A 21,292-nucleotide genomic window follows, 5' to 3' on the forward strand; every position below is an offset into this window, starting at 1 on the left:
TGGATGCATGTTGTCTAGGTCTTTCATACGTTCCTGGTCCTCCCGTGCTTCTGGTGTATCTTTTGTCTTCCTACACGCCTAGGAAGCCTAGCAGGTTCATGCAAAGATTTTTCGTCATGTGCATCACGTCGATTGAAGAGCGGAACTCTAGGTCTTTCCAATAGGGTAGCTCTCAAAATATAGATTTCTTCTTCCACATGGGCGCGTGTCCGACAGCGACGTCATTCGGAACAGATTGACCGCCAAAACCCTTTCCAAAGATTACTTGTAGGTCCTTGACCATATCAAGTAGAGCATCACCAGTACGGAGCTCAGGCTTCTTCCGGTGATCTGCCTCACCTCTGAAATACTTGCCTTTTTTCTCACAGAATGCCTAGTCAGAAGAAATCGACGATACCCCAGGTACATAACCTTCTTACATTTTTTCAAATATATACCTCCAGTCTCATGTAAAAAGTGCATCCATGCATTGTATCCCTTGTTTTGTCTGTCCTAAAAGGTTACTAAGAGCAGGGAAATCATTGATGGTCACGAAAAGCAACGATCGTAGGTCAAATGGCTCATGTTTGTGATCATCCCATGCACGTACACCTAGTTTGGCCTACAATTGTAATAGTTCTTCAACTAATGGCCTTAGGTACACATCAGTGTCGTTACCGGGTTGCTTTGGGCCTTGGATGAGCACTGGTATCATAATGTACTTCCACTTCATGCACAACCAAGGAGGAAGGTTATAGATACATAGAGTTACAGGCTAGGTTCTATGACTGCAGCTCTGCTACCCAAAACGATTCATGCCATCTGTACTTAGATCAAACATTAAGTTCCTCGCGTCACATGCAAAGTGCGGGTAGTCTCTCTCGATTTTTCTCCACTGCGACCCATCAGCGGGGTGTCTCAACATCGCGTCTTTCTTATGGTCTTCTTTGTGCCATCGCAACAACCTAACATGCTCTTTGTATCACATAACCTTTGCAGGAACCCTCTTCCTGGGGGGATCGCCCTCAACATTACCGGGGTCATCTTGTCTGATCTTATAACGCAGTGAAGTGCATGATACATCTCCAACGTATCGATAATTTCTTATGTTCCATGCCACATTATTGATGTTATCTACATGTTTTATGCACACTTTATGTCATATTCGTGCATTTTCTGGAACTAACCTATTAACAAGATGCCGAAGTGCCAGTTGCTGTTTTCTGCTGTTTTTGGTTTCAGAAATCCTAGTAAGGAAATATTCTCGGAATTGGACGAAATCAACGCCCAGGGGCCTATTTTGCCACGAAGCTTCCAGAAGTCCGAAGACGAAACGAAGTGGGGCCACGGGGTGCCCAAACCCTAGGGCGGCGCGGCCCCCCCTTGGCCGCGCCGGCCTGTGGTGTGGGGCCCTCGTGCCCCCTCCTGACTTGCCCTTCCGCCTACTTAAAGCCTCCGTGACGAAACCCCCAGTACCGAGAGCCACGATACGGAAAACCTTCCAGAGACGCCGCCAACGCCGATCCCATCTCGGGGGATCCAGGAGATCGCCTCCGCACCTCGCCGGAGAGGGGAATCATCTCCCGGAGGACTCTACGCCGCCATGGTCGCCTCCGGTGTGATGTGTGAGTAGTCTACCCCTGGACTATGGGTCCATAGCAGTAGCTAGATGGTTGTCTTCTCCCCATTGTGCTATCATTGTCGGATCTTGTGAGCTGCCTAACATGATCAAGATCATCTATCTGTAATTCTATATGTTGCGTTTGTTGGGATCCGATGAATAGAGAATACTTGTTATGTTGATTATCAAAGTTATATCTATGTGTTGTTTATGATCTTGCATGCTCTCCGTTACTAGTAGATGCTCTGGCCAAGTAGATGCTTGTAACTCCAAGAGGGAGTATTTATGCTCGATAGCGGGTTCATGCCTGCATTGACACCGGGACGGATGTAAAGTTCTAAGGTTGTGTTGTGCTGTTGCTACTAGGGATAAAACATTGATGCTATGTCTAAGGATGTAGTTGTTGATTACATTACGCACCATACTTAATGCAATTGTCTGTTGCTTTGCAACTTAATACTGGAGGGGATTCGGATGATAACCTGAAGGTGGACTTTTTAGGCATAGATGCAGTTGGATGGCGGTCTATGTACTTTGTCGTAATGCCCAATTAAATCTCACTATACTCATCATGATATGTATGTGCATGGTCATGCTCTCTTTATTTGTCAATTGCCCAACTGTAATTTGTTCACCCAACATGCTGTTTGTCTTATGGGAGAGACACCTCTAGTGAACTCGTGGACCCCGGTCCAATTCTCTTTATCGAAATACAATCATCTGCAATACTTGTTCTACTGTTTTCTGCAAACAATCATCTTCCACACAATACGGTTAATCCTTTGTTACAGCAAGCCGGTGAGATTGACAACCTCACTGTTTCGTTGGGGCAAAGTACTTTGGTTGTGTTGTGCAGGTTCCACGTTGGCGCCGGAATCCCTGGTGTTGCGCCGCACTACATCCCACCGCCATCAACCTTCAACGTGCTTCTTGGCTCCTCCTGGTTCGATAAACCTTGGTTTCTTTACGAGGGAAAACTTGTGCCGTGCGCATCATACCTTCCTCTTGGGGTTCCCAATGAACGTGTGAGTTACACGCCATCAAGCTCTTTTTCTGGCGCCGTTGCCGGGGAGATCAAGACACGCTGCAAGGGGAGTCTCCACTTCTCAATCTCTTTACTTTGTTTTTGTCTTGCTTAGTTTTATTTACTACTTTGTTTGCTGCACTAAATCAAAATACAAAAAAATTAGTTACTTGTTTTACTTTACTTAATATCATGCATGTTTTTATTTCACTAGTTTGGCATAATGGACAAGAATGAGCTTCTATTTCTATTTCCTGATTTAAAACATGGATTGTTTTATGCGAAAATTAAAAAACCTATGGAATCTTATTTGCATGATGGTAGTAATATTAGTATGAACGCTTTGAACACCATTGTTGATAATAATATAGAAAGTTCTAAGCTTGGGGAAGCTGGTTTTCATGATCTTTTTATTCCCCCAAGCATTGAGGAGAAAATTTACTTTGATGATACTTTGCCTCCTATTTATGATAATGATATTGGACTTTTAGTACCGTCTGTTATGGAGGATAAATTTGATTATGATTACAATATGCCTCCTATATTTGATGATGAGAATAATAATGATAGCTACTTTGTTGAATTTGCTCCCACCACAACTAATAAAATTGATTATGCCTATGTGGAGAGTAATAATTTTATGCATGAGACTCATGATAAGAATGCTTTATGTGATAGTTATATTGCTGAGTTTGCTCATGCTGCTACTGAAAGTTATTATGAGAGAGGAAAATATGGTTGTAGAAATTTTCATGTTACTAAAACACCTCTCTATGTGCTGAAATTTTTGAAACTACACTTGTTTTATCTTCCTGATCTTGTCACTTTGCTTTTCATGAATTTATTTGTGTACAAGATTCCTTTTCATAGGAAGCATGTTAGGCTTAAATTTGTTTTGAATTTGCCTCTTGATGCTCTCTTTTGCTTCAAATACTATTTCTTGCGAGTGCATCATTAAAACTGTTGAGCCCATCTTAATGGCTATAAAGAAAGAACTTCTTGGGAGACAACCCATGTTTTTACCTACAGTACTTTGTTTTTATTTTGTGTCTTGGAAGTTGTTTACTACTGTAGCAACCTCTCCTTATCTTAGTTTAGTGTTTTGTTGTGCCAAGTTAAGCCGTTGATAGAAAAGTTCATACTAGATTTGGATTACTGCGCAGAAACAGATTTCTTTGCTGTCACGAATCTGGCTGTTTTCCCCTGTAGGTAACTCAGAAAATTATGCCAATTTACGTGAGTGATCCTCAGATATGTACGCAACTTTCATTCAATATGGGAATTTTCATTTGAGCAAGTCTGGTGCCATTTTAAAATTCGTCAATACGAACTGTTCTGTTTTGACAGATTCTGCCTTTTATTTCGCATTGCCTCTTTTGCTATGTTGGATGAATTTCTTTGATCCATTAATGTCCAGTAGCATTATGCAATGTCCAGAAGTGTTAAGAATGATTGTGTCACCTCTGAATATGTTAATTTTTATTGTGCACTAACCCTCTAATGAGTTGTTCTAAGTTTGGTGTGGAGGAAGTTTTCAAGGATCAAGAGAGGAGTATGATGCAACATGATCAAGGAGAGTGAAAGCTCTAAGCTTGGGGATGCCCCGGTGGTTCACCCCTGCATATTCTAAGAAGACTCAAGCGTCTAAGCTTGGGGATGCCCAAGGCATCCCCTTCTTCATCGACAACATTATCAGGTTCCTCCCCTGAAACTATATTTTTATTCCATCACATCTTATGTGCTTTGCTTGGAGCGTCGGTTTGTTTTTGTTTTTTGTTTTGTTTGAATAAAATGGATCCTAGCATTCACTTTATGGGAGAGAGACACGCTCCGCTGTAGCATATGGACAAGTATGTCCTTAGTTTCTACTCATAGTATTCATGGCGAAGTTTCTTCTTCGTTAAATTGTTATATGGTTGGAATTGGAAAATGATACATGTAGTAATTGCTATTAATGTCTTGGGTAATGTGATACTTTGCAATTGTTGTGCTCATGATTAAGCTCTTGCATCATATGCTTTGCACCCATTAATGAAGAAATACATGGAGCATGCTAAAATTTGGTTTGCATATTTGGTTTCTCTAAGGTCTAGATAATTTCTAGTATTGAGTTTGAACAACAAGGAAGATGGTGTAGAGTCTTATAATGTTTTCAATATGTCTTTTATGTGAGTTTTGTTGCACCGGTTCATCCTTGTGTCTGTTTCAAATAAGCCTTGCTAGCCTAAACCTTGTATCGAGAGGGAATACTTCTCATGCATCCAAAATACTTGAGCCAACCACTATGCCATTTGTGTCCACTATACCTACCTACTACATGGTATTTTCCGCCATTCCAAAGTAAATTGCTTGAGTGCTACCTTTAAAATTCCATCATTCACTTTTGCAATATATAGCTCATGGGATAAATAGCTTAAAAACTATTGTGGTATTGAATATGTAATTATGCACTTTATCTCTTAATAAGTTGCTTGTTGTGCGATAACCATGTTCACTGGGGACGCCATCAACTATTCATTGTTGAATTTCATGTGAGTTGCTATGCATGTCCGTCTTGTCTGAAGTAAGAGCGATCTACCACCTTATGGTTAAGCATGCATATTGTTAGAGAAGAACATTGGGCCGCTAACTAAAGCCATGATCCATGGTGGAAGTTTCAGTTTTGGATATATATCCTCAATCTCAAATGAGAAAATTATTAATTGTTGTTACATGCTTATGCATAAAAGAGGAGTCCATTATCTGTTGTCTATGTTGTCCCGGTATGGATGTCTAAGTTGAAGAATAATCAATAGCGAGAAATCCAATGCGAGCTTTCTCCTTAGACCTTTGTACAGGCGGCATAGAGGTACCCCTTTGTGACACTTGGTCAAAACATGTGCATTGTGATGATCCGGTAGTCCAAGCTAATTAGGACAAGGTGCGGGCACTATTAGTACACTATGCATGAGGCTTGCAACTTGTAAGATATAATTTACATGATACATATGCTTTATTACTACCGTTGACAAAATTGTTTCATGTTTTCAAAATCAAAGCTCTAGCACAAATATAGCAATCGATGCTTTTCCTCTATGGAGGACCATTCTTTTACTTTCAATGTTGAGTCAGTTCACCTATTTCTCTCCACCTCAAGAAGCAAACACTTGTGTGAACTGTGCATTGATTCCTACATATTTGCTTATTGCACTTATTATATTATTCTATGTTGACAATATCCATGAGATATACATGTTACAAGTTGAAAGCAACCGCTGAAACTTAATCTTCTTTTGTGTTGCTTCAATGCCTTTACTTTGAATTATTGCTTTATGAGTTAACTCTTATGCAAGACTCATTGATGCTTGTCTTGAAGAGCTATTCATGAAAAGTCTTTGCTATATGATTCACTTGTTTACTCATGTCATATACATTGTTTTGATCGCTGCATTCACTACATATGCTTTACAAATAGTATGATCAAGATTATGATGGCATGTCACTCCAGAAATTATCTGTGTTATCGTTTTACCTGCTCGGGACGAGCAGAACTAAGCTTGGGGATGCTGATACGTCTCCAACGTATCGATAATTTCTTATGTTCCATACCACATTATTGATGTTATCTACATGTTTTATGCACACTTTATGTCATATTCGTGCATTTTCTGGAACTAACCTATTAACAAGATGCCGAAGTGCCGATTCTTTGTTCTGCTGTTTTTGGTTTCAGAAATCCTAGTAAGGAAATATTCTCGGAATTGGACGAAATCAACGCCCAGGGGCCTATTTTGCCACGAAGCTTCCAGAAGTCCGAAGACGAAACGAAGTGGGGCCACGGGGTGCCCAAACCCTAGGGCGGCGCGTCCCCCCCTTGGCCGCGCCGGCCTGTGGTGTGGGGCCCTCGTGCCCCCTCCTGACTTGCCCTTCCGCCTACTTAAAGCCTCCGTGACGAAACCCCCAGTACCGAGAGCCACGATACGGAAAACCTTCCAGAGACGCCGCCAACGCCGATCCCATCTCGGGGGATCCAGGAGATCGCCTCCGGCACCCTGCCGGAGAGGGGAATCATCTCCCGGAGGACTCTACGCCGCCATGGTCGCCTCCGGTGTGATGTGTGAGTAGTCTACCCCTGGACTATGGGTCCATAGCAGTAGCTAGATGGTTGTCTTCTCCCCATTGTGCTATCATTGTCGGATCTTGTGAGCTGCCTAACATGATCAAGATCATCTATATGTAATTCTATATGTTGCGTTTGTTGGGATCCAATGAATAGAGAATACTTGTTATGTTGATTATCAAAGTTATATCTATGTGTTGTTTATGATCTTGCATGCTCTCCATTACTAGTAGATGCTCTGGCCAAGTAGATGCTTGTAACTCCAAGAGGGAGTATTTATGCTCGATAGTGGGTTCATGCCTGCATTGACACCTGGGACAGTGACAGAAAGTTCTAAGGTTGTGTTCTGCTGTTGCCACTAGGGATAAAACATTGATGCTATGTCTAAGGATGTAGTTGTTGATTACATTACGCACCATACTTAATGCAATTGTCTGTTGCTTTGCAACTTAATACTGGAGGGGGTTCGGATGATAACCTGAAGGTGGACTTTTTAGGCATAGATGCAGTTGGATGGCGGTCTATGTACTTTGTCGTAATGCCCAATTAAATCTCACTATACTCATCATGATATGTATGTGCATGGTCATGCTCTCTTTATTTGTCAATTGCCCAACTGTAATTTGTTCACCCAACATGCTGTTTGTCTTATGGGAGAGACACCTCTAGTGAACTGTGGACCCCGGTCCAATTCTCTTTACTGAAATACAATCTACTGCAATACTTGTTCTACTGTTTTCTGCAAACAATCATCTTCCACACAATACGGTTAATCCTTTGTTACAGCAAGCCGGTGAGATTGACAACCTCACTGTTTCGTTGGGGCAAAGTACTTTGGTTGTGTTGTGCAGGTTCCACGTTGGCGCCGGAATCCCTGGTGTTGCGCCGCACTACATCCCGCCGCCATCAACCTTCAACGTGCTTCTTGGCTCCTCCTGGTTCGATAAACCTTGGTTTCTTTCTGAGGGAAAACTTGCTGCTGTGCGCATCATACCTTTCTCTTGGGGTTTCCAACGAACGTGTGAGTTACACGCCATCAGTGCACACCGGGCATGCTTCAAAAATTTGTGTAATCGTTACCGCGGTAGAGGATGCAATCATTAATGCATACATGTATCTTATGCATCTCTAATTCTAGAGGGTAGAGAACCTTCTTTGCTTCGTACGCACTATCAGACAATTTGTTATCCTTTAAAAGCTTCTTCTTCATTATTTTCAGTAACTTCTCAAATCCTTTGTCACATAGACCACTCTCTGCCTTCCATTGCAGCGACTCCAGTGTGGTACCGAGATTTGTGTTACCATCTTCGCAATTTGAGTACAACTTTTTTTTGTGATCCTCTAACATGCCCTTTAACTTTTGCTTCTCGTTTACATTTTCTGCTTCTCTGTGTGCATAAGCGATGGCCCGACGGAGATCATTAGAGGGCTCATGTGATGACTCTTCATCTCCCTGCCTCTTCATGTTTAGCTTCTCCTGTTGCAGTGTCACCGTATTCAAGGTGCATATCATCTTCAAGGTGCATATCATCATCATCATCATCATCATCATCATCAGCATCATCATCATCTTCTTCTTCTTCTTCTTCTTCTTCTTCATCATCATCATCATCATCATCATCATCTTCTTCTTCTTCATCATCATCATCATCATCATCATCATCTTCTTCTTCTTCTTCTTCTGTGTGCTTGGTCCAACAATTATAGCTGGGCATGAAACCTTTCGGAACAGGTGGGAGGAAGTGTAATCCTTTAAGTTCCGACAGTCAATACATGGACAATACATAAAACCATCCGCCCGTTGGTTTTCCTCGGCCACACGGATAAAATATTTCAGTCCCGCAGTTAACTCGTTATGACGTCGGTCACCGTACATCCATTGCCGCCGGTTCATCTGCATCATATAACTAAGTTTATCAAAAGCCATTACAGAACATCATGAATAGTGAAATGACCACTATACAAATGAAAGGATAAAGTTGCTAACCTCGATCGAGGAGGAAAGAAAGTGGAGAAAGCTTAAGTGTGGCTCGGACACCTCATATCATTATTGTTTTGTGAGAAATCAAGTTGCATCATTCTCTCAACATTTCATCGAGCACCTCTTGTGAATAGGAAAGAAAAAATAAACTTGCACACAACTCTCATACCTTTCACCAAGAAAAAACAGAGGAGATGGCTGGCTGGGTGAGGGGTATTTATAGGCAAAGGGACCTTTTACACCGGTTCGTGCCACGAACCGGTGCTAAAGGGTTCGCGCCTGCTACGCGACTGACACGAACCCTTTAGCACCGGTCTGTGGCACGAACCGGTGCTAAAGGTCCCACACGAACTGGTGCAAATGCCTACCTGTTACCGTGCGTGGTCCTAGCCGCTCGAACTGGTGCTAATGCACTCTTTAGTCTAGGTTCGTAGCTGAACCGGTGCTAAAGCTCCCGACAACTCCAACTATAAGGCCTGGTTTCTACTAGTGTCGTCCAGCATCGTCTAGTTAGCACCCTCCAACGCCGCATACTTATCGACATTCGAAAAAAGCGTGAGCTGAGTTACCATTTATTTTTTCCTTTGATCCATATAAAGAAAGTATTAGTGAATTTCAAAGAAAAATATATGTAGATATGGGTCTACGCTATAACATGCATGACTCACTGAAAAACAATGATACCGCGACATGGTGTGAAATGTGATCATATAAAAGGTGAAATTTCCTCATAGTGAATACTCCATTCCACACGTCACTACAGGAAAACGTCAAGGTGCCGACAGCCAGGATCTGTGCCAACAGCTTTTTGTCGAGGCCGTCGGACATGGTGCCGACGACCACAGTCGGCACAGGGGTTTCCGCCGTGATGTTGAGAAAAGGGCGCAAGCCGTCGGCACATGTTTTTCTCTTTTTTATTCTCTTGCCCTATGCCGTTGGCACAAGATTGTTTTTCTCCAGGCACCTTCCAAGGAATTGCCATTTCTGTTTTCAAAAAATATATAAAAAAAATATTAGAAATTTTAAAAAGTAAAATCCTTTGAGATGACCATGTATTATGTGGTATAGTTGTTAAGAAAATTAACAAAATGAATTTCGATATATTATACAAAATAGCGTCATATTTCGGTAAAACGGTTTTTCTGGTTGCATACGATCTCCGATAAAAATGTTTTTATATGAAAATGTATCTATGCAAAAAAAAAAATCTTCCGATTTCAACCACCTAAGGTCGTTTAGCCAATTTTTTGATTCCCCAAAATTAAAAAGGAAACAATATTTTTTTCAGGTTTTAGATTTTGATAAAAATTAAAATTTATTTTATTGTTTCAAGATCTATTATTAAAAACAATAATGTATTCATGGTTCTTTAGTCAAATAATTGTTTGAAACTCAAATAATAAAGAGTGTGATGTCATGGCCCAAGGGTTAATAGGATTCATAGAATAATATTATCAACAAAGAATAACTCCTCTGCGAGAAGGTCACCTGGAAGGAAAGAAAAAGTTAAGCGTGATGGGATAAGAGCAGTTTGAGGATAGATAACCGAGTGTGAGGTTTAACCATTAATAAGTAATTCAACCTAATATAAGCATGTTTAAAGATTAAACTGTCAAACAATTAGAAAAATGGAAAGAAAAAATTGAAAATTGATGCACGTCTGCATCGGCACATGATCTTCCACGGGCAAACAGCCGTTAGGCCCCATCGGGCCCACCTGAGAGCTATGCCGAGGACAATGGTTGTGCCGGCGGTTAAATGTGTTGTGCCCAGAGACTATTTTGCTGTCGGGGTTGTGCCGACGGCGGCCGACGGACAAAAATGGCATGTGCCAGCGGCAGCACCTTGACTGGTTCCCATAGTGCGTATTGCTCAGGCTGCATAAATTAGTTTTTTCATGTATACTACCGTCAAAATAAATTAGATTTCTGGTATGCGTTTTAGCTAGCTGACTGGTTGGGTGAATATGCCGACCAACCGGTGTACCAAAAGTTGAAGCCTGTTGGATCTGGGTGGCTTGGATTCATTGCTCTGGAGCTTATGCGAATAACTGAACGTCCTTCAAAGCCACGATTGAAAGTGCGGTGACACATGACATCGATCGGTCGATTTGCCTTCCCTTGTCCTCGTGCCGTCCCGACCACTGTTGGTCCATGTGGACAGGCATATCTTTGTACCACCCTGGCTATTTGCACTCATGCACGCATGTGAGATGCCTACTTTCACTGTTCAGTCTAAGGAAACGGGGACTAATTTTGTTATCAAGAAAAGTTTGCTCCTGTTTCTTGAGTGAATGTTAAGGAGCCGTAACTATTTGGACATTTGTTACATAAATTCACAATTTTTAGAAAACACACCTAATTAACCACAACTATCAGAAACACCTGCCTGGAGATGCAAATGGGTCATCACTAGATTACCCTACACTTATCAGAGTTAATCAAATTAACTAAAATTCTGAAGTCACATCACTCTTTTGGAAAACTAACAAACCTAATCTCACATGGCAAGACGCCGAACAGAGGATAAAAGTATCTCAACTTTTTGAAAGTTGTCCTTCAAAGTGGCGCAAGATCACATAAACACTTCAAAGTTGTCTCTTGCTTCCAACGACCGCATTAAACATTGACAGTTCCATTGGAATGTGTCATCAAAACCATGGCAATTACCCCCTTAAACCATCTTGAATTCATTAATTAAGTCAAGATAAAGACACCGGTTGGATGATCAAGTGGGTTCCTATCAAACCTATCCAGCACTATTAAAATTTTGTCAATTTTTTTTTACCAATTTGCCCATTAGACGGATATGTAATGACGCTATCTATTGAGGGTTCCACTGTCTGGGATGAAGACATTTTGGTGGAGTAGCAAAGGAAAAGATCAAGGATTCAGAAGTTCAGATCAAAGATAGAGAGCCCATGTCTCCTCACTTGAAGCTAAACGATCACCCCACTCCCCCCACATCCCCTTTCCATTTAATCACTTGCAAAACCCGCATTTATGGACTTAACGAAACGAATTTGACACTGGAACAATCAATTATAGTAGCTTTTTCACCGATGGAGAATCTAGAATGACTTCAAACCAACATAGATTTAGGGAAGGGAAAGATCTATAATCATCTTCCCCAAACATGATCTATCTTGTAATATGTTCTCTCCGTCGACCAACCCTAAACCGAAATAATCCTGGGTGAGGAGTCCCTTGATTCTTGGCTATGGATGCTAAAATACCACTACCGACCATGTCCTCCCTTGCAACCTAGTGTGTTTACTTGGGTGGTTGTAATGAGGAGCAACGAGAGCAAAAAAGATACTAAAAGGAGAAGAAGTGAGCTTATTTTACTTGGTTAGAGAAGTGGATGTACAACCTAGCCACCTGCGTTCAAGACGCGGAGATTCTTATAATTTCAGAAAATAATCGTTTCAAGGACTCCGCCCACCGTATTCCTTTCAAAAGAAAGATAAGAGGTGGCGTTGGAATTGGGGAGGGGGAAGTGGATACGTGTGTTAAATAGTGACTTAGTTGGATCGGGCGTGACTATGCTCAACCCATTTCAAGTCAGCATGTGACGGAGCAGCGGCAGCTCGCTCTTGTTGTCGCGTCAGATCAATGAGTAGGCTCGGAGAGTTGTACTTTCGATTGGTTGTAAGTTTATAACCATCCGGCCAAAAGATATGGTTTAAAGTTAAAAGAAATCCAAAATTCATGGTTCGTAAAACTTCCAACCTACTAATTACAATTCCTTGATATTTACTCAAGTTTTTTTTTTATTTTTCTATGGAAGGAAATGCCATGATATAATGTACTACCTCTGTCTATAAATAGATGTCTTGAATTTATCAAATTTTGGATGTATGTAGACACTATTTAGTGTATAGATACATTCAAATTTAGACAAATATAAGACATCTATTTATGGACGGAGGGAGTATCTCTACAGTATATGATATCATGTAGTAGTAATATGTATGAGATTTATTTAAAATTACTTTTTTAGTTCTACATGTTATGATAGGACATCTACATTTTATACCGTATCAATACCACGTACTACTACATTTCCCATCATCAATTATAGTGACTTTTTGCATGCACGTGAGAATGAAGGGTGTAAAAACCCTACCGCCGTACCGATTCCCCATGGGGCCTTCAGAAAAGATGCCGCCGTACGCGGGGCCCTCCTGCCTCAGCTAAGCCAGCATCCGTAGTGTGTCATTTGGCATACCAAGAAGGGACATCACCACGGCGATTTGCACAAAAATAACCCAAAACTGAAAGAAAAGCACAGACTAACCCTCCGGCGAAACTATTTCACCAATCTAACCCTTTTGTGTGGCGCCCCTTCCACGGGCGCCACACATGCCCATGTGGCTCCCCACCTGCCGGCGCCACTGACCCAGCCGACGTGGCCCCCTCGCCGCTGAGCTGGTGCGCCCATCCGACGTGGCAGCATGTGTGGCGCCCCTCCCAACGGCGCCACACATGCACTTGTAATCCCCCCGAGCATACTGTGAGACAATTCCTCTGGGACTTAGCCATTTTGCGAGGCTCGATGTGTGGCGCCGACTCCACTGGCGCCACACTAGCATATGTGGCGCCGATGCCACGGGCGCCACACATAGAGGCTCGCGAAAACGGCTAAGGACTTATCGTCCGGAGCCCCCTGGATGTTTTCGACCCAATGTTGATATAAGTTGGCATGTGTGGCGCCGATGCCACGGGCGCCACACAAGCACTTGTGGCGCCGATTGAAGGGCGCCACACATTGACTTTTGTTAAAAACATGAAAAATCCTATCAAACTCCAACGCTTACTGAGTACAACATTGGACACAACAAGTAGCAATTTCATGACATACACATATAACACTTCATAGGTCACATTGGAGCACGTAGATTCAAACAACAAGTAGCATTACAGACCATGGTTCGACATGACATAGGGTTCACAAATCGATACTTATGAATATAGAGTTCACAACAACTCGTGGGCACATCCTAGTAGCGTCCTCGACGTGCCGTCCTCGCGGGCTGCTTCCGGACGGCCATCCTCTTCGTCCGCTGCCGTGGCTGCTCCTGCGTCGCTTGCTCTTTGCTGCTCGCTGCTTCCTGCTTTGCTCCTGCTCTGCTCCTCCTCCTCCTCCTCCTCATCCTCCTCCTCCTCCGAAGAGAACGGCTCGTCGTTCCTCATCCTCGACATATCCGATCTCCGCCGCGCCCCTCATCCTCCTCGGTGACAACCTTCTTTCCTCGGTGACATAATCTTCCTGAGTGTACCGGTTTGGACCCTTGCCCCTTGGCTTCAACCGGTAAGCTGACCGTGCGGCTTGCTTGGAGGTACGCTTTGGAAGTATGGCTTGACTCGTAATTAGCTCGTCCTCGGGAATCTTCACAGACACGAACACATGAGATTACAAAGTTGAAATTAGTAAGAACATGTTTGACAAAGAACAAAATAGTCCATACCTCCCGCTCTTCGAAGAGGAAGATGTAGCGATTTCGGCTTCCCGGCAACCTAGCAAGCTGGCTAACCGCCGCATCTTTCGTGCAGTGTTCTGCGTCATCCCGTTCATGGTTACAAATCCACCACATCATAGTATCGTACATTCAAAGTTGGTGATCATACCTTAATGAAATACCGCCACATCATAGTATCACACATACATTCCTAACAAATATGAGTTATTCCATCAAGAATACATGAGAATATATCTAACTTTCGAATCACCTATACATCACACATACATGAGAGTTCATATCCAAATACATGCTCCAATTTTGCCTTTCACCACATACATACATAAGGTTCCATACATACACACATACAAATATTTGGATCAAGAATACATGAGTTATTCCATCACAAATAATAGGCATATGTAACAAATTTGAATGCATTTGCTAGGCAAATATTAGACATTTCAACACATGCATACATAGGATTTCAACACATACATGTAAAATTTCATTCAACACATCTAGGGTTCCTACATATCTAGGGTTCCTACATATCTAGGGTTCCTACACATACACATTCAACACATACATAGCCATTTCAAATCTAGTTTCCATGTCTAGGGTTCATGTGCAAATCTAGCAAGATCTATGAAATTAGTGGATGAATGTGAGGGATTCGAAGGGGATTACCTTGAGGAATGGATGGGGAAGAGATTGGCCGGTCAGATCTGACGAATTTGTGGCCGATTTGTTGGGGGAGAGAGGGAGGGAGGAGGAGGAACCGCCGGCCGCCTTGGGGGAGAGAGGGAGGTCGTCCAAGAAACAGAGAAGAAGATGGTCGGGCTGGGCGCGGGCGCGGGCGCCACACTTAAGTGGATGTGTGGCGCCCGTGGCATCGGCGCCACACATGCTAGTGTGGCGCCCGTGGCATCGGCGCCACACATCGAGCCTCGCAAAACGGCTAAGTCCCGGACGTTCGGAGCCCCCTGGATGTTTTGGACCGAAAACATGATATAAGTTGGCACGTGTGGCGCCGTTGGGAGGGGCGCCACACATGCTGCCACGTCGGATGGGCGCACCAGCTCAGCGGCGAGGGGGCCACGTCGGCTGGGTCAGTGGCGCCGGCAGGAGGGGAGCCACATGGGCATGTGTGGCGCCCGTGGAAGGGGCGCCACACAAAAGGGTTAGATTGGTGAAATAGTTTCGCCGGAGGGTCAGTCTGTGCTTTTCTTTCAGTTTTGGGTTATTTTTGTGCAAATCGCCCATCACCACACTCCTACATACCGTATCGAGCTAAAATCTGAGCGAAAATATAAAATAAAAACACTCTGTCGGATGGAGAGAGAGGCCGCATCCCCTCCATTTCTTCTCACTCACTTCACCTTTTTTTGTGAGAGGAGAGAAAGCTAGCAAGGCCATCTCTTCTCCCATCACGTGTAGATCGATCAGGCTTCCCCACCACAAAGATTTCACCGCAGTGTCAAGATAAAGGGAGCTTTTGGTGCCGATCCCTTGGAGCTAGCTAGTGGTGACGGAGATCGATCCATCCATCTATCTATCCTTCCACCTATACACCTGCCACATCCACAGCCCACAATCTGCTGATCTGCGCCGCTGTTGTCTGCTGCGACTCATCGAGCCCATCGCCCGGCACACACACGGAGCTAGCTTCTTCCTCGCCCCACTCCGCGCGCTGCCCGCAACGATTACTTTTACACCGTCCCGTGCTTGCCATAGCTTCCCCCATGTCTCCCTAGAAACGCCCACACATTTCTCCAACGTACGCGGGAGCAGAGCACAAGCTCCGTCGGTCGATCGACATGACGTTGGACGCCATGTGCGCGGCCACCGACGTCCTCGTCTACAACACCTTCAACGCTGCCGCCGCCAGCAGCTTCCACTTCGGCAATGCCGGCGGCGCGAGCACGGAGGGCGCCGCCAGCTGGATGGCTGGGTCTGCGATGGTGGCGCCGCCGGTGTCCGTGGCAATGCCGGCGCAAGAAGAGGGGGAGAAGGTGCAGGCGGGGAGGAGGAAGCGCCGGCGGCGGGCGATGGTCTGCAGGAACCGCGAGGACGCCGAGAGCCAGCGGATGACGCACATCGCCGTCGAGCGCAACCGCCGCCGCCAGATGAACGACTACCTCGCCGAGCTCCGGTCCCTCATGCCGGAGTCCTACGCCCACCGGGTACGTACATTCCAAAGGATTGTAATCCTGCGCATTCCTGATATGCTCTGCATTCTTGTGTCGATGTTCCACGGTGAAAATCCTCACCTTCAGCCTCGTTTCAGTTGCTGCACTCTGCTTGGGTGAATGGTGATGCTAAAGTGGATCTTGTGGAATTCTTGTCTCTACCTTTCCCGTCTCTGTCACTAACCACCAATAGTTCATGTGTTCCAATAATGGATGAAGCCCCTGCTCCACGCGCGAGACATACATTCCTCGGTCACGTTGCGCCATTAATGCGCCATATTACTAGTTCACTCATGGTTGTAGTAAATACTCTCTCTACCCTGTTTTTATTTTCGTCTGAAACAGAGTTTTACCACTACTTGTTCGATCACATGCAACAACCTTTTGCAAGGCTGATTGTACCTGTCCTTGACTGTTCTTCTCTTTATTCCAATCGATGTGTAGGGCGACCAGGCATCCATTGTCGGCGGCGCCATCGATTTCGTCAAGGAGCTCGAGCAGCTGCTGCAATCCCTCGAGGCGCAGAAGTGCACTCTGCTAGCGCAGAAACAACAGCAGCAGCAGCAGCAGCAGCTGCTCGTTCCTGACCCAATGCCAGCACCGAGCAACGCCGTCATGGCAGCCGCGGCGACGACGAGCAGCGGCAGCGGCGCGGGCGAGGAGACACCGGCGCCGGCGGCAACGCACGACACGACAGGCACGCCGTTCGCGGGGTTCTTCACGTACCCGCAGTACGTGTGGCGCCTTCCGGCGCGGGACGGCGCGGACGACAACCGCGCCGGGTTGGCGGACGTCGAGGTGACCCTGGTGGAGACGCACGCCAGCGTGCGGGTGATGGCGCCGCGGCTGCCGGGGCAGCTGCTCACGATGGTCGCCGGGATGGAGCGGCTGAGGCTCGCCGTCTTGCACCTCAACGTCACCACGCTCGGCTCACTCGCGCTCTACTCCCTCAGTGTCAAGGTACCATCAAGCGATCGATCCTTGCCGGACACGGCCAGGATTCCTTACATTTTCTATTTTTCTATCTTATACTGCAAGAAAGTGAGTGCCCGAGAATGACAATACCACTGGTGCATTTTCTTTTCCCAAACAGAAAAAAACTGAAAACTGCACGTGGCTTTTCAGAAGGAGCGAAAAATATTTTGGTTCCACTTCCACCACTACGTCCAAAATACTAGTTGAAACTGTAGCAAATTCCCTACAAGCTCTTTGTTCCTTTTTATTATCCCGGCCATGCAGAAAAGCTATCTGCCCACAGGCCATAACACCCCTACCCCAAACTGTTTGCCATTTTGGCGTCCAAAGCAGAGTCCATGCACTGATGCACAAACCCATACAACTGCGTCGCCCAGGAAACAGATCGAATCCTTTGCCATCTCTTGTTGCACTGAAGCCACTGATGAAATGGTGAACAAAATCTTGGTGCCATTGCATCTGTTCCGCCTCAGAGGTTCGTCTTTGTTAGGCATTGCTAGCTAGAACTAGCAGCGAGTGCTCCTTCACCATACCGGTCATGGCCAGGAAGAAGATCGTGCAGGCTAAAAGCTGACGGAGAGCTTCAGACGCTTTTGCTCAGGTTCATCCACTCTGCTCTGCCCTGCTCACCTAAACTGTAGCAGCTCTGAACTTGACCGGCCTCCATACACCGCTGCTGCCTGGCCTGCTGCACTATATCAATCCATGATGCTTCGAGCGCGAAAGCAGAAGTAAAAATTGCGAGCACGTTTTATCTGTCCTGCCCAACAGGCTAAAGCAAAAGTTCGAGATCGTGGCATGGGGAATCTTTGAGCAGCCCTGGGCCGTAGATCGATAGATTGACATGGCGAGATCGGCAGTGAAAAGAAAAAGAAGGCTACAGAGTCGAGTCGGTTCTTGACCTGTTTGCAGCAGCGCCGATCAATCGTCCAGGCCCCCACCGGAGAATGTAGCTTCACAAGAGCTTTACGCTCCGGCCCCGGCTATGCAGTGAGATGTGTACTTTGCAGTAGTATCAGTCACCCTGTTCACCTGGCCGCTCGCGTGCGTTCTAGAAACGACCCTTTGCCTCGCTTGCATAGGCCAGATGCCATTAACTTTGTGCGGTGTAAAAGCAATGCAGAAGTTCAGGGTTTACTGATGTTCTGTGTGTGTGCCTTGCAGGTGGAGGAAGGGTGCGGCCTGGCGACGGCAGATGACATCGCGGCGGCAGTGCACCAGTTGCTCTGCTTCATCGATGCCGAGACGACGTCGCGGCGGCTGCTCGAGCTCCACGGTGGCCGGCCGGACCTTCAAAGTTAGCTAGGTACTACTAAGGTGCATGCCGGCGAGCTTGCCCGTGTTACCGTGTAGCATTTGTAAAGCGTAATGCAAACTATGTCTGTGAGGCTGTAGAGACGGAGTCGGTGGGTTGTGGTCCGTGATGCAGAGCAAAGAGCCGTGCTTATGGTAGTGTTATCTTTGATATCCGTTCGCAGGATGGCAATGGGTACCCATGACCCGCGTATCCATCGGGTAAAAACCTAATAGGAATACGAGTATGGGATAAAATATTACCCATGAGTTTGTAAACGGGAAAATATCATATCTATCGGGTAGAGAGGGTATGGGTATAGGATTGTACAACCCATACCCGCGTATCCATTTACCCATATAAATTTGACAAGTAGGCAGCCGTAATGTTTTGAACTACTTACTTTTCCCCTAACCACGCCTTCACATTGCTTGGTTGAACCTCACGCTTTCTGATCTGACAATCGCTGGTAGGTTAGTGAGGATTAGACCACTATTTAGGATCGTTTTACCTCATTTCATATTTTCTTGAACAACTTGATATGTTATAAGCGCGGGTATTTTTTTACCCGCGGGTACCCATTTACCCTGCCGGATAACGAGTATGGGAAAACTTGTACCCGTTCGCGGGTATGGGTACGGGTGATGGGTAATATTGAAAGCGGCGGTACGGGTATGGGATGGCTCTACCCGTACCCAAACCCTGCGGGTGCCATCCCTACCCGTTCCTTGTTATGCCGTGTTGCATGGACATCACCCGGTCCGGCCCAAATCAGCTTTCCGGAGACTCTCCGAGCCCAAAGAAAATGGAACGGCACCGTGTAGCATTTTTTTTTCTTGGTACTAAAAAATATCTATTTTTTCCTGTAAAGGGCACTATATATGTCCAGCCGCTCCGCTACACTCCTTTTCCAACCATTAATGAGTTGCAATACCGATACTCGAAAAAATGTTGGGATGCATGAGCGTTATCGTCCTAGGATCCAACCAGTTAGAACATGAGTTTTCACCTGAGAGCTAGTCTGTGCAAAATCCTAGCAATGCCTTCAAGATGGAATGCCAACCACTATTATTATGAGGTGCAATCATAAAAGGGCAGACCTAGAGTTTTCAACAAGGAACAAAAGACCATCTACTCGAAGAGTACCACCTAACCAAAGTCATCATGTGTTGCCATACCTACAAGCCGAGCCACCATTATCGCAATAACTCATGATCTAGACAATGGTAGAAAGAAACCAAAGATCTATACACCTTATGTGCCTTATCATGGCTATTTGGACACCAAATACACGAAGTGTCTTCAAGAAGCAACGAGGTTCGAATATTCACACGCCATGTGAAGGGTAAGGAACAAACGCCCATCGTAGTACCTAATCAAACGATCTATGGAAGAAGTCAATATTGTAATGCTTTGATTGTGATTGCGATTGCGAGGACATGGTGAGAACAAAGTCACCATGGAGGCAATCTAGCACAAGCATGCTGGGCGTCATGGGTCGTGCAAAAATGCATGGATTGTAGCCGCCGACACAACGAGAGCACACCAACATATTTGGACAAGAAGCGTGAGAGAAGACCAGCTGAGAGCCTCCAAAGGAAGGCCAAATAAACCTCAAAAAAGGGAGGAAAAAGCACAGTGCACCAGCTTGCAATGACGGCCTGCAGTCCTGGGTTGCACCGCTAAGAGCATTTAAAGTGAGTATGAACACAACGCACAAGTTCTACGAAACTAAGTCTTGTTGCCATAACGCTGCACACAGACGCACATCGAACTTTTCGGTGCCCATTTCCACTATATAGCTAGTGGAGATGAGACAAAGAGGATGATGGACTCCGGCAGGCCAAAGAATTCACTATTGAGGAGGACCGCCATCCGACCACAGAGGGAAAACGATAATGGCAACACTACGGAGATCGGCGATGTGGTCACCTAAGTGGCTCTACATGATCAACCTGGGGAGGATCCGGATCCTGTTTCCTAAGATTTTAGGAGAGAATATCACTTCTCTGGCATCTGCACCAACTACGAATGTGTATAGAATTTTATGGCTTGTTCGATTCGTAGGATAGTAAAAATGAAAGAATAGGGAAAATCTAAGATTTACTCCTACAATTATCCTACGCAAATTCTGTGAATCAACCATGCCCTTAATATGGATGTCAGGATTTATATCTTTGTGACGCACCAGGCATGGTCATCAAAGATGAATAGTTTTGATTGCCAGTATTTTAATCTTGGTTATGCACCAAGCATGGTCATCACTGACAAGGTATCGACTTGTCAATGCCTACAAGTTGTAGACTAGGGTTTTGTTGGAAGTAGAGGGCAAGTAGATCTCGAGGGTTTCAGCCGGAAAAGTACTCGACTGCTTATGAAAACTAGGGTTGCGTGAACAATGACTTGATCCTCTCTTTGTCCCTCGACTCCCCCTTATATAGGAGGCGGACCCGAGGGTTTCGTATTACACAAGTTTACAGATTCCGGGAGACTCTTTGAGTCCAACCCTCAAAGTTACAAATCTCTTTATTCCTAATACAACTCTATCTTTCCTTATCAACTAATTGGGCTTTGCTGACCCACAAGTATAGGGGGTGTATCGTAGTACTTTCGATAAATAAGAGTGTCGAACCCAACGAGGAGCAGAAGGTGTTGACAAGCAGTTT

At 45.0% G+C, this 21,292-nt stretch overlaps 1 protein-coding gene and 1 pseudogene across 1 annotated transcript; one reads left to right on the forward strand and one right to left on the reverse strand.

The window, feature by feature from the left end:
- Positions 1 to 70: 70 nt before the first annotated feature.
- Positions 71 to 15,912, reverse strand: LOC139835825 (uncharacterized; annotated as a pseudogene).
- LOC127336572 (transcription factor bHLH94) lies at positions 15,573 to 18,888 on the forward strand. Its single transcript, XM_051363399.2, has 3 exons — positions 15,573 to 16,351; positions 16,802 to 17,317; positions 18,497 to 18,888. Exons 1-3 carry the CDS (start codon positions 15,986 to 15,988, stop codon positions 18,632 to 18,634), a joined length of 1,020 nt encoding a protein of 339 aa, XP_051219359.1. The 5' UTR covers positions 15,573 to 15,985; the 3' UTR covers positions 18,635 to 18,888.
- The last annotated feature ends 2,404 nt before the right edge of the window (positions 18,889 to 21,292 follow it).

Source organism: Lolium perenne, chromosome 2 (assembly GCF_019359855.2).
Source record: "Lolium perenne isolate Kyuss_39 chromosome 2, Kyuss_2.0, whole genome shotgun sequence".
NCBI lineage: Eukaryota > Viridiplantae > Streptophyta > Magnoliopsida > Poales > Poaceae > Lolium > Lolium perenne.

Coding starts and splice junctions, on each gene's coding strand:
- LOC127336572 (XM_051363399.2), top strand. CDS start 15,986: ATGACGTTGGACGCCATGTGCGCGGCCACCGACGTCCTCGTCTACAAC. Junction 16,352..16,801: donor CGGAGTCCTACGCCCACCGG/GTACGTACATTC, acceptor ATCGATGTGTAG/GGCGACCAGGCATCCATTGT. Junction 17,318..18,496: donor TCTACTCCCTCAGTGTCAAG/GTACCATCAAGC, acceptor TGTGCCTTGCAG/GTGGAGGAAGGGTGCGGCCT.